This window comes from Pogoniulus pusillus, chromosome 41 (assembly GCF_015220805.1).
Source record: "Pogoniulus pusillus isolate bPogPus1 chromosome 41, bPogPus1.pri, whole genome shotgun sequence".
NCBI classification, from domain to species: domain Eukaryota; kingdom Metazoa; phylum Chordata; class Aves; order Piciformes; family Lybiidae; genus Pogoniulus; species Pogoniulus pusillus.
The window spans coordinates 6730337-6742997 of NC_087304.1; the positions used below are offsets into that span (position 1 = coordinate 6730337).

Sequence of the window (12661 nt, forward strand, 5' to 3'; positions counted from 1 at the left end):
TTGGGAGCTGGGGGGGGGAGGTTGGGGAAGGGGAAAGAGGGAGGGGAGGGGAGAGGAGGGGAGGGGAGTCTGAGATGGGAGCTGAGTGTAGGGACAGAGCTCTGAGTGGGGCTGGGCTGAGGAGGCTGTGATCAGTGGAAGGATCCAGGCTGCTGCTGGGGAGGGAGGGAGGGAGAAGGGGGAAGGGAGAAGGGGAAAGGGAAGGGAGAAGGGAAGGAAGAAAGGAGAGGGGAGGTAAGAGGTGAGGGGAGAAGGGGAAGGGGGAAGGAATAAAGGAGAGGGGAAGGGCAGAGGGGAAGAGAGCAAAGAAGGGAGAAGGGAAAGAAGGAAGCAAGGGCAGGGGAGGAGGGAGAGGATTCCAGCCCGGAGCTGTTCGCTGGAAAAGGAGTGGGGGCAGGGGGGGAAGGGGAAAACCCAGCCCAGAGCTCCAGACCCTGCTGGGTGCCAAGGGCTGGGCTGAGGCTGGGGGGCAGGAGGCTGGGGGGGGCTGCCTGGCAGTGCCCTGTGGGTGGGATCCATCCGGAGGGTCCCCACGAGCAGCCCTGGGGAGCCCAAGGTGGGGGAGAAGCCAAAGTCGAGGCCCTGGGCTGGATCCTGAGCTCTGTGCTGGTGGCACTGGGGGGGCTGGGGGGGGCAGCTTGGGGGAATTTGGCCTTGGGGAGTCTCCAGCCCCAGGAGCTTCCACTGGCAGCATTCCCAGCCCTTCCCAGCCCTTCCCAGCCCTTCCCAGCTCCCTGCTCCTCACCACCAGCTGGAGCTGAGCTGGGCTGGGGAGGAGGAAGGAGGAGGCTGAAGGTGAAATGGTTCAGTCCCCAGCCCTTGGAATAGGATTGGGAATGGGATTGGAATGGGAAAGGCTTCGTCACAGCTGGGGACAAGCTGGCACAGAGCAGCCTGGGAGGAAGAGGGGAGGAGCTGCTGGAGCCTTCATCCTAAAGAGAGGAGGAGCTGCTGGAGCCTTCATCCTAAAGAGAGGAGGAGCTGCTGGAGCCTTCATCCTAAAGAGGGGAGGAGCTGCTGGAGCCTTCATCCTGAAGAGAGGAGGAGCTGCTGGAGCCTTCATCCTGAAGAGAGGAGGAGCTGCTGGAGCCTTCATCCTGAAGAGAGGAGGAGCTGCTGGAGCCTTCATCCTGTAGAGAGGAGGAGCTGCTGGAGCCTTCATCCTGTAGAGAGGAGGAGCTGCTGGAGCCTTCATCCTGTAGAGAGGAAGAGCTGCTGGAGCCTTCATCCTGTAGAGAGGAGGAGCTGCTGGAGCCTTCATCCTGTAGAGAGGAAGAGCTGCTGGAGCCTTCATCCTGAAGAGAGCAGGAGCTGCTGGAGCCTTCATCCTGAAGAGAGGACGAAGTGGTGGAGTCTTCCTCCCGAAGCAGGGGCAGCCTGGTGGAGCCTCCTCCTGAGGAGAGGAAGAGCTGCTGGAGCCTTCCTCCTGAAGAGGAACCACTCCTGGCACCCCCTCCCGAGGCGAGCACAGCCCTGCTGGCATCCCAGAGCCAGGGAGGTTGGCACTGCCCCCCAGGGTCACCCAGTCCAGCCCCCAACCCATCCCCACCATAGCCACCAAGCCCTGCCCCAGGTGCCACGGCCTCAGGGCTCTGGACCACCTCCCTGGCAGGCTCTGCCAGTGCCACTCTGCCAGCAGAGGCCTTTGCCCTCAAGGCTTGCAGCTCCCAGGGGCACCTGTCCCACCCCCAGCCCTTTGCCAGCTTTCTTGGGCACCTCTGCAGTGCCACCCATGCTGCTGGGGCAGGGAGGTTGGGTGCCCAGCCTGGCACAGCTGCTGGGAGATGCCCTCTTGTGTGTGTGGGGGGTGGGGGTGATGGTTTCTCTCCAAGCCTTCATCCCACATCGGCCCCACACTGCCCAACACCGCAGGCAGTGCCAGGCTGTGCCCAGGGCTGTGCCACCAGGGGGGTTTGATCTCTTGCCCTTAGTCCTGCCCAGTTCCAGCCTTATTTTTCTACTCCAGATCTCTGATTCTGCCTCTGTGTTAGAGACCTCTGAAGGTGCTGGCACCAGCCTGGTGCCCACGCTGCAGGGCAGCCAAAGCCACCCCTCCCCGTGCCAGCCAGGTCACCATGGGCAGCCTGGCACCAACACCTGCTCAGCAGGGCACCACCACCCCCCCCCGCCCTGCTCCTCCTCTTTGTCCAAGGAGGAGCTCCCTGAGCCCCTGCTCCAGCTGGGTGCTCCCTGGCAAACCCCCCCGGGCTGGTGCCAGGGGATGGTTGCTGGCATGGGCTGCTGTGCCAGGGGTGCCATGGGATGCTCTGCTGGCACAGGATGCCCTGCCAGGGGATGCCCCAGTCTCTTGCTGCAGTGGGGCCATGATGCCAGGGAGGGGTGAGGTGGCAATGGGCAAGGCAGTGAGGGCGAAGGTGGCAAGGGGCAAGGTGACAGATTTGGGTCCAGTGTGCAGCTGGCAAGGGCCCGGGGGGGGTCTGCTGGGGGGGTCCTGGGAGCCTGGGGGTGGGACTGGGGCAGGAGGGGTCCCAGGAGAGTGGGCACAGAGGGCTGGGCACATCCTGGGAGCTTGGGGGCATCCTGGGGGGAGGCTTTGAACTGGGCTAGGGAGGTGCTTCTGTGCTCCACAACCTCCCTGGGCACACTTGTGCCAGGCTGTGCCCACTTGTGCCAGGCTGTGCCCACTTTGTGCTCTTGGTTACTTTCTCTCTCTCTGTGCTTCTATCAATGATTATTAATTAATCATTCATTGATCATGGTTAATTCCCCTCCATGTCGTGAAGTTGGCTCTGCCTTTGCCAAGCTCTGCCCCTCCCTTGCCAAATGCCAGCCAAGGGTTGTGCCAAGCCTGTTAGCGCTGGGGACGCAACCAGTGTCTGTCTGTCTGGTGTCTGTCTGGTGTCTGTCTGCCCCTTGGGCTCTCTCTCCGTGTGGAGTTGCCAGGCCCTTGGTGGCACCCACATCCCCCAGCCCCAAGCTCCTCTCAAGCTTCCTCCTCCTTCTCCTCTTCCTCCTCCTCCTCCTCTTCCTCCTCCTGCTCATTCTCCTCCTCCTTCTCCCCCTTCTCCTCCTCCTCTCCTCTTCCTCCTCCTTCTCCTCCTCCTCCTTCTCTCTTTCTCCTTCTCCTTCTCCTTCTCCTTCTCCTTCTCCTTCTCCTTCTCCTTCTCCTTCTCCTTCTCCTTCTCCTTCTCCTTCTCCTTCTCCTTCTCCTCCTCCTCCTCCAACTCCTCCTCTTCCTCCTCCCCCTCCCCCCCCTTCGGTTTTTATCTCTCTTGTGCCACCCTCGGGGCTGTTCTTTGAGAAGTGACTGCCAGGACACGGATTAAAGAGCTTCACTTTTCAGTTAGCCTCAAGCTGCTTCTTCTGCTCCTCCTCTTCCTCAGGCTGGGTCCGGAAAGGTCTCTTTGAGGTTCTCCACTCCTGGATTGGTTTCACTTTGGAGCTGGCAGCAGCCCAGAAGGGTTGGGTGAGGTTGAAAGAAGCTTCCAAGCTTCATCTAAGCAGCAGGGAATGGGTTGGGAGTTGGAAGGGATCCAGTGCCAAACGCCAGTGCCAACCCCTGCCAGGGCAGGGGCACCCAGAGGAGGGCACCCAGAGGAGGGCACCCAGAGGAGGGCAGCCAGGAACAGCTGCAGGTGGGACTGGAACGGAGCAGAGCTGAGGCTGCAGCACCTCTCTGGGCAGCTGCTGCAGGGCTCCAGCAGCCTTCACCCACAGAGCTTCCTCCTCATGCTCAGGTGGAGCTGCTGGGGGGCAGCTGTGTGCCCACTGCCCTGGTGCCAGCCTGCAGAACCCACCCTCGAAGCACAGCTCAGCACTGCTCAGACCCCCTCAGGCTGCTCTCCTCCAGCCTACAGAGCCCAAACTCCCTCAGCCTGGCCCCAGCAGAGCTGTTCAGGCCCCTCAGCATCTCTGCAGCCCTTTGCTGTGCCCTCTGCAGCCTCTCCCTTCCCTTCCTGCACTGGGGAGCCCAGGGCTGGGTGCAGGACTGCAGCTGTGCCCTCGCCAGGGCAGGTTGGCAGCTGCTGAGCTGGGTCATGCCCAACCCTTCCTGCTGCTTTCTCCTGAGCTGCCTCTGCTGAAGGCTTCCTCCCCCCACCCGCGGCCGCGGCAGACTCCTTCCCTGTGCCCCCAGGGCGTCCTTGGGGCACCCCAAGCAGCTGGCATGGAGCAATCACCCCCTGGGGATCCTCTTTCCCCCTCGACCCTGCTGCCCCTTCCCCACTCTGCCCCTGGGCTTGTTGTGCCCCGGGCACAGGACCCAGCCCTTGCCAGCTCCCTGCCCAGCTGGTGCCCAACCGGGCCTCGGGCTGCAGGGGGCAGAGGAGCCACAGCTCAGCGCCTCCGGCGGGGGTCGGTGCCAACTCTACCCCCTTTGGTGCCCCGCGGCCGGGTGAGCACAAAGCCGAGGGGTCCCCTGCACCCCCCCCCCCAATTTCCCAGGAGCCCAAACTCAGCCCTGAGATGGGTTGGGAAAGTTTGGAGCCCTCCTGGGGCACTGCCTCAAAGCGCAGCCTGCTGGCACCGGCGCCTGGCACCAGATGAAAGGGCATCAGCCCCCGCGGCTGCCGCCGAGCTGTGGGCGCCGGCGTGGACTGGTGGCTAAAAATACCCCCCCCAGTCCCCCCCCCCCCTTCCTCCTCCTCCTCCTCTGCGGCTATTTTTAGCTCCTCTGCAGCTATAATTATCTGCCCCTGGCGTCAGGGACGCGGAGCCGCGGCCGGGCTGGCCCCGTGGGCACACTCGGGTCACGGCAGGACTTGGCACTCGGGTGGCACTGCAGGGGGAGGGCACCAGCAGCACAGCAGGGCCCTGGGGACTTCCCCCCCGCAATGAGGGCAGGGCAGGAGGGCCCCGAGCCGCCCCCGCGGGGATGCCCTCTGGCTGTGCCCCCCCCCGCCCCCAGCAGCCGCCCACCCCTCGGGGCTCTCCCTGGCACCGCCACCGTGACGCCATGGGCGGTTTCCTGCCCTGGCATGCGGTGTGGTGCCCCCCCCTTGCCCCCCACGCTCCGTGACACCAACTGCGGCGGCAGCCACCGGCGCCAGCCCCCCCCGCGCCCGCTGCCTGCCTCAGTTTCCCCACCGGGGGCTGGAGCTGGGCACGGGGGGCGGTGGGGGCACGGGAGGGGGTCGTGAGGCTCCATCAGGGCTGCGGCTGGGGGCGCCTTGGGTGCTGTGCCAGGGAGGGTACTGGGGGGGCGTTGGGACGGGCGAGGGGCACCTGCCCCTCCCCAGGGCTGTGATTCAGCCTGGCCTGACGAACTCATCACAGGAGTGGCCTCCTGGGTGCCAGCAGAGGCAGCAGCGGTGGCACCGATGCCAGCGTTAGAGGGTGCCCATGTCCCCAGCTGCCTCGGTGGCACTGCCAGCTTCATGCCACTGTGCCTCCAGGCCTCACCTTGCCCCCCCTGAGGGAGGGCACAGGGCACGTCCCCAAGACCTGAAGTCTCCATCCTGGAACTGTCCCCACCCTGGCACTGCCACCCTGTCCCCAAGCCAGACAGGATTGGTCACCCTGTCCCACACCCTGCCAGCAGCCCGGTGCCAGCCACGGGGCTGGCACAGCTCCCAGCCCTGTCAGGACAGGGTGCCCCTGCCCACGTGTCTCTGCCAGGGAAAAGCAGCCAGGATTGTCACCTCAGCCTGACCCGGGGTGGTGCCCAGGGATGCCACACGGCTGTGCCCGAGGGCTGCCTGGGCTCGGCTCAAGGCTTGCCGCTAACCTGCCTGTGCCCCCCCCCCCCCCCCCCCCGCAGCACCTCAGAGGTTTTTGGGTTTTCTTACAAAAGAATTTTCCATTTTCTTTATTTTTTCCTCTCCTCTTCCAGCAGGAGAACAAAAACCTCTGGCACAGCCCCGAGGTTGGCATCTGCCCCTGCCCACCCCCCCGGCCCCTCCCCCCCCCGCCCTTCTCTACCCCTGTCCCATGGGAACAAGGAGGTTCCCCCCCCCCCTTGGGAAAAAGCAGTTCTTGGCTCTGCAGAGCTCAGGGGGGGTCCCTGCTCTGTCTGCCCACCCCAGGGCACAGCTGCCCACCCCCCCCGGGGGCACAGCTGCCCAACCCCCACCCCCCCCTTCAAGGAAACATCAATTAAAAGCTAAAGTAATCAAACAGTCTCAGAATAACCAAAACCAGAGCAGGCTTCTCCTCCTCATCATCTTCATCAGCTTCATCTCCTCCTCCACCCTGCCAGGGGCTCCTCCACAAGCACAGCTCCCCCTGGGCACGGCCCCAACCGCCAGGCGCTGTTGGGTGCCACCCCTATGCCAGCCTTGCCCCCATCCCCCCATCAGGGGCATCAACAAGCAGCAGCCAATGAGCTGGGGGCAGCTGGTGGGGGGGACGGGGGGGGGGACAGCTTCGTCCTTCCACCGTTGCGCCCCTCCCCCCCCGGGGGGGCTGCTGCTGCTGCTCCTCTTCCTCCTCCTCTTCCTCCTCCAGGTTGAACAAGCAGAAGGAACTCGGTGGCTGGGTCGGGCTGGTGGCACTGCAGTGCCAGGCGCCTGCCCCCCTTGCCCCCCCCGGGTGTTTGTTCTGGGGGGGAGCTGCTTTGGGTTGATTCCTGCCAATTCCGGTCGGGTTCAGTTCGGTGCTTCCCTTTTCCTTCCTCCTCTCTTCCTCCCCGCAGGCTCCAGGTCCTGGCAGGGCGCAGCCCTCAGCGCTCCTGCAGGCACACGCAGGGCACCCACTGGTTCCTGTCGCGGCTCTCGGCGCAGTAGTTGGCGACCTCTGCCCAGCCTTGGCTCTTCCAGGCCTCCGCGTGGGGGTTCTGCAGGCGCAGAGCAGGCACAGGAGGGCTCAGCGCCAGCCCACGGCCGCGACACGTGGGGCTGAGTGTCCCCAGCCCCCCCCCCCCTGGCACGACGCCTGCCGTGAGTCAGCTGCGTGGCACCGCTTGCATCACCCTGCCCCACTCACCGTGACTAAGAGGCAGTGGAGGTCCCGCGGCTCGGTGCCAGGCTCTGCCTCGCCCAGGAGCGCGGCCAAGCGCCGCATGCCAGACAGGCGCAGGATGTGGATGTCGTTGTCGCAGCAGAAGGCCTGGATGAGGGTGAAGTGGATCTGCAGGGCGATGTCCCCCGCGTCCTCCTCGTCCGCGGCCAGCAGGCACAGCCCCACGCTGTCGGGGTCCCTGCAGCGGGGAGGGGGCGCACGTCAGGGCCTGGGCACCCTGAGTCACCCCCTGCGAGCGGGGGCCCCGGCGCAGACCCCCCCCCGGCCCCGCCTGCTCCAGCAGAGCCCTCCCCAGCGGCGATCGATGGCCAAGAGCCAGCCCCGCACGGCCCCTGCAGGGCACCCCCCGCACCGTGCACACTGCTGCCTGGACCCCTCCACACAGACCCCTTGGACCCCCCCAGACAGACCCACTCGAGCCCTGGCGAGCAGCTCCCCCCCCCAGCACAAACCCTTTGCTCAGGGCCAGCCCCGCACGGCCCCTGCAGGGCGCCCCCCACAGCTGTGCTGCCGCTGCCTGAACCCCCCCCCAGACAGCCCCACTCATGTCTCGGGGAGCAGCCCCCCCCAGCACAAAGCCTTTGCAAAGAGCTCAGCCCTGCACCAACTCTGCTCCTGCAGCCCCCCCCGCGCCATGCACACTGTGCTGCTGCTGCCCGGACGCCCCCGGGGCAGACACCCCCACGGCCAAGCCCTGGGGAGCAACCCCCCCGAGGACAGATCCTTTGCCATGCACTAACTGCTCCTGCAACCCCCCCCCATGCACACTGCGCCGCTGCCCGGGTCCCCCCCGGCCAACTCCTGGGGAGCAGCCCCCCCCCCGGCACCAAGCCCTAACTCCGCTTCCCACCGCCAACTGTGCCCGGACCCCCCCGGCAGACCCCTCCCCAGCCTTCAGCACTCGGTGGTGCCCCCCCCCAATACTCACACATTCATGAGCTTGGCCGATTCGTAGACCCCCACCGTGAGCCGGTCCTGCCGCTGCGCCGCCACCAGCACTCGCTCCACCGCCTCGCTCACCGCCTGCATCCTACCGCGGGCCGGGAGGGGACACAGAAGCAAGTCGGTGAGCGGCGGCAGCGACCATCGCGACAGTAAGAGCGACGCTAATCGCGACAACCCCCCCGGGGGGCAGCGGCGAGCACTCACTTGCTGCTCTCGCAGGGCACCAACTCCTCCAGGGTCATGGCGCTGCTGTAATCCGAGGCAGGCGCCCGAAGGCGGCGGGAAGCGAATCCCAAGAGCGATGAATATATGAGGGGAGCTGCGCTGCTGTCGCCGCCCGCTGCTGTCGCGATCTTATTGTCGCGATCTTATCGTCGCGATCTTATCGCCGCGATCTTATCGCCGCTCCGCCACAGCCGCTTTGCTTTGCTTTGCCTCGCTCCGCTCCGCTCCGCTCCGCTGCCCTGCGCCGCTGCCGGTACCGCTCTGAGCGCCCAGCCGCGGCCGCCGCCGCCTTTCATAGCCTCCCGCCGAGGGGCGGGGCGGCGCGCGGCGCCCCCGGCTGCGCCCATTGGTCGGAGCCGGCCGAAGGAGGCGGGTCCGGCACGCTCGGATTGGGCGCTGCCCGCGAGGGCCCCACGTGGGGAGGGGCGGGGCGAGGCGCGAGCCGGGAAACCCCCGCCCAGAAACTGCCCCCCCCGCGGCGCGAGCGAGCGGGAAGCCGTTGCGGGGGGGCCGCGGGGGATGATGTGTGTGAGAACTGGGCCGGGGGGGGGGGACCGGGAACCGGGCAGGGTGACCGGGAACTGGGGAGGGTGACCGGGAACCGGGCAGGGTTGCAATGGCGAGGGGGAGGGGGTGTCCGGTTATGAACGGGGGGGCTGCACGGGGGCATTCCGTACACCGGGGTGGGGGGCGGTCGGTGCACCGCGGGGGGGGTCGGTTAGAGACCGGAGGCTACGCCGGGGTGTGGGGGTCCGAGCATGCACTGGTGGTCGGTCGGTGCAGCAGGGGCTGGCCCGTGCCCCGGGGGGCTCCGGTGCTTGCAGCGAAGGTCTGTCGGTGCACGGCGCGGGGGGCGAGGAGGTGTCGCTCCGTGCGCCGCACCGGGGAGGGCTCGGTTTGTTCACTGCGGGATTTGGCCGTGCAGCGGGGGCTGGTCCGGGTGCTGAGGAGGGGGTCGGGCCGTGGAGCGGGGTGGGAGTCGGTCGGTGCACCGGGAGATGATTCGCGCACCGCGGGGAGGGAGGCGCCGGGGGTTTGTCCGTGCACCGAGTGGGATCGTGGCGTGCACCGAGGGGGCTGTCCGTACAGCGGGCGAGGAGTCGGTCTCCGGACCGAGGAGGATGCACCGGAGGGTCTGAGCTCGCACCCGGGGGTCTCTCCGTGCACCGGAAGCAGCTCGGTCCGTGCACGCGGGAGGTCGATCCCGGTGCGGCGCTCGCACGGTCAGGGCTGTCCGATCGTGCACCGGGGGCTGAGCGGTGGCCTCAGTCCGCGCACAGGCACTTGTAACGGAGGGGACAGGGAGCGGCGGAGGCGGAGCGGCGGCGTTCGGTCCGCTCCACCCGGGGGAAATGAGGACACGAAGGAGACCTCCGTGCTGGCGGGGGGGGGGAACAGCGCGGGGGGAACGGCGCCGCGCAGCGGGCGGGGCTGGGGCGGGCGGCGGCGCCCCCTGCTGGGCGCTCTGCGGCTCGCTCCCGGCTCGTCCTGCTGCTCGCTGCTGCCCCCTCGCGGCCGCGCAGCGCCTCGGTTTTGCCCTGGCCGCGCCCGTGTGTCCCCGCGGCGGCGCTGGCACCGTGTGCGTGCCCCCGCTGGCCCCTGCTCCCCTCCATCCCTTGTCCCCGGTCTCGCTGAGTTCCCCCCGGTACCGCTGGGCACCGGCGCCGCCCGTTACAGCGGTGGCCGCACAGCGCCTGCCCAGCAGGGGGCAGAAGAGGCGGAGGCGGCGCTGTGCCCGCGAGCTCGCTGGCCCTGGCAGTGCCCGCTGGGAGATGTGGAGCCCTGCGGAGGAACCGGGCTGGGGGCAGCGGGGCTGGCACCGGAGCGGGGCTGGGGACGTGGGGACCGGCACCGGATCTGGCTGGAGGGACCGGGACCGGCACCGCTTTGGGATGGGGGCACCGAGACTGGCACTGGAGTGGGGCAGGGGGCACCGGGATCGGGACCGGAGTGGGGACTTGGGAGGGCTGTGGGGTGGGAGGGACCCTCACAGAGGTTCTGTGGAGCCCCCTGGGGACAGGAGGGGACCTGGGGGGCTGTGGAGCTCAGAGGGACCCCACAGGGGTGCTGCGGGGCTGGGGGACACCCCCGCCCCCCCCAGGGAATATCGGGGGGCCAGGGGAGGGCTGCGGGACTGGGGGACGCCCACAGGGATGCTGCAGGATTCCAAGGGGAGCTGGAGGGGACCTGGGAGGGCTGTGGGGCTCAGAGGGACCTCACAGGGATGCTGTGGGACCCCATGGGGACACTGGGGGGGACTTGCAGCTCCCCCATCTCTGCTCCCCTCCGGCTGGACCCAGCCCCCCGGAGGGGCACCCATCGGGCAGTGCCAGGCTGCTTCCTCGCTTGCGAATGGGCCCTATGCCTGCCCTGGGGGTCCCGGTGCGGCGATGGGGGGAGCAGAGAGCCCCACCCCCGGCTGGCTCTGCCTCAGAGCTGCATCCTGCTCTGTGCCCCTGTCTGCCCCAGCCCCCCCCCCGCCCCCCCGCTTCGGATTAAAGCCGTTGGTGCCACCCGCGTGGCAGCCTGTCTGTGCCATCGTCCCGCGGGAGCCTGGGCTCGGCCGGCGCCGCCGCGCGGGGGGCACTGCGCTGAGCTGTGTTTGCGCAGGGAATTGGCAGAGTGGCCTCTGCCCCAGGGCAGGCCTCGGGGGGGTCACCTCGGGGGGGTTCTGCTCCGGCTGGACGTGGCACTGACGTCCATCCTGCCGGTTCCGGGCGCCCCATGGGATGCCATCTGCCAGGGACGTGCCCCTCTGCCTGGTCCAGCCGAGTGGTGGTGTCAGGGTCTGGGGGGGGCACACCCTCGTGCTCCCCAGCTGCGTCAGCAGGAGGTCTGCCCGTATTGGGCACCAGTATAAAGCCAGCCGTGCCAGGTGGGCATCCGGCAGCTGCCAAGGACTCAGCCCGCCCGGGAGCATGGCGAGCGCCTGGCTCTGCCTGCTCTGCCTGGCCAGCGCCGGCCGCGTCCTGCCTGGCACCGTGGAGCTGGCGCTGGGGCTGGCACCAGCCCAGAGCCTGCCTGGGAACAACCGGGAGGAGGTGGAGCTGGTAGGGGACTGGGGGAGCTGGAACGGGAGTGGGGGAGCTGGGACGGGACTGGGGGAGAGGAATGGGACTGGGGGAGCTGGGACGGGACTGGGGGAGCTGGAACGGGGCTGGGGGAGAGGAATGGGACTGGGGGAGCTGGAACGGGACTGGGGGAGCTGGAACGGGGCTGGGGGAGCTGGAAGGGGACTGGGGGAGCTGGAACGGGGCTGGGGGAGCTGGAACGGGGCTGGGGGAGAGGAATGGGACTGGGGGAGCTGGAACGGGGCTGGGGGAGCTGGGACGGGACTGGGGGAGAGGAATGGGACTGGGGGAGCTGGGACGGGACTGGGGGAGCTGGGACGGGACTGGGGGAGAGGAATGGGACTGGGGGAGCTGGAACGGGGCTGGGGGAGAGGAATGGGACTGGGAGAGCTGGAACGGGGCTGGGGGAGAGGAATGGGACTGGGGGAGCTGGGGGGGTATCTGCACCCAGGGGACAGGAGCCCCTTGAGCTCCCCCCCCCAATCATGCCACAACCCAAACTCCACTCCTGCAGGACCTAACTTGGAGCCAGACACAGTGGGGCTGGGGGGTGGTGACACCCCAGGGTGCAACCTGTGGGGATGGGTGCTGCTGGTGGGTGGCACCAGTGTCCTGGGGCATGGTGTGGCTTGGTGGCACGGGGCTGGGTGCACGGTGCTGTGCCCAGCAGGTCGAGGCGCTGCAGGAGGTACTGGAGAAGCTGGGAGGCAGGGAGCTGCCCGTGGTGGAGAAGAGGCTGAGCTGGGTGCCCATGGTATGGCTGGGCTCGGGGGTGCTGGGTGCTCAGCTCTGGGTGCTCAGGCTGGCACCAGAGCTGTGGAGCCTTGGGGTGCTGGCACTGACTGGTGCCATCCTGCAGTGCCAGCCCGGGGAGCCGTGTGCCGTGCGGAGGGGGGCACGGTTTGGGAAGCTCTGCAGCTGCCCCCGTGGCACCACCTGCAACTTCTTCATCCTGAAGTGCTCCTGAGGGACTGGGCACACAGTGGGCACTGGAGACATCGAGGACATCGAGAGCATCAGGGATACCAGGGATGCTGCTGCCACCCACCAGAATGCTGCTCACCCAGGCTGTGCCCTCTATGCCCCCAGCCCCCTCCCTGGGCACATGTCTGGAGTTGTGGACACAGCACCCTGGCACCCTTGGGTGCCCTGGCACATGGGGCTGTGGGTGCCTAAGGCCGCATTAAAGGACTCAGAGCCCTGCCTGCTGTCTGCTTTCGGGGGGTTCTGTGCTGCCAGCATCGCTCTGCTGCTGGGCACAGGCTGGGCATGGTCCTGGGGTGCCAGGTAGGGTGGGCAGGAGTGAGTCCCATCCTGCTGTGGGCCTGGGGTGGGATATTTGGCAGGCTGAGGGCATGGTGCCAGGGTGGGCTGAGACCTGGGCACGGCCACGGTCATGGGTGATGGGGTGGGGGGAGGCCCAGTCCGGCCCTATTCTGCTCCATTCTGCACCACAGTGCAGCGCCCAGACCTGGCACTGCAGCGCACTGCAGCGCACTGCA

At 67.7% G+C, this 12661-nt stretch overlaps 2 protein-coding genes across 3 annotated transcripts; one reads left to right on the forward strand and one right to left on the reverse strand.

Annotated features, from left to right (window-relative positions):
* Positions 1–5606: 5606 nt before the first annotated feature.
* On the reverse strand, positions 5607–8306 carry GADD45B (growth arrest and DNA damage inducible beta). The gene is made up of 4 exons (XM_064175017.1): positions 8068–8306; positions 7847–7948; positions 6883–7096; positions 5607–6733 (listed from the first exon to the last, which is right to left on the reverse strand). Exons 1-4 carry the CDS (start codon positions 8103–8105, stop codon positions 6620–6622), a joined length of 468 nt encoding a protein of 155 aa, XP_064031087.1. The 5' UTR covers positions 8106–8306; the 3' UTR covers positions 5607–6619.
* Positions 8307–10254: 1948 nt separating this feature from the next.
* Positions 10255–12362, forward strand: LOC135192123 (cocaine- and amphetamine-regulated transcript protein-like). 2 transcript variants are annotated; one of them, XM_064175015.1, is made up of 3 exons: positions 10255–11138; positions 11827–11913; positions 12019–12362. In XM_064175015.1, exons 1-3 carry the CDS (start codon positions 10818–10820, stop codon positions 12124–12126), a joined length of 516 nt encoding a protein of 171 aa, XP_064031085.1. In that variant the 5' UTR covers positions 10255–10817; the 3' UTR covers positions 12127–12362. The 2 variants fall into 2 exon arrangements, with proteins under 2 accessions (XP_064031085.1, XP_064031086.1); XM_064175016.1 differs by having other exon boundaries at positions 11830–11913.
* The last annotated feature ends 299 nt before the right edge of the window (positions 12363–12661 follow it).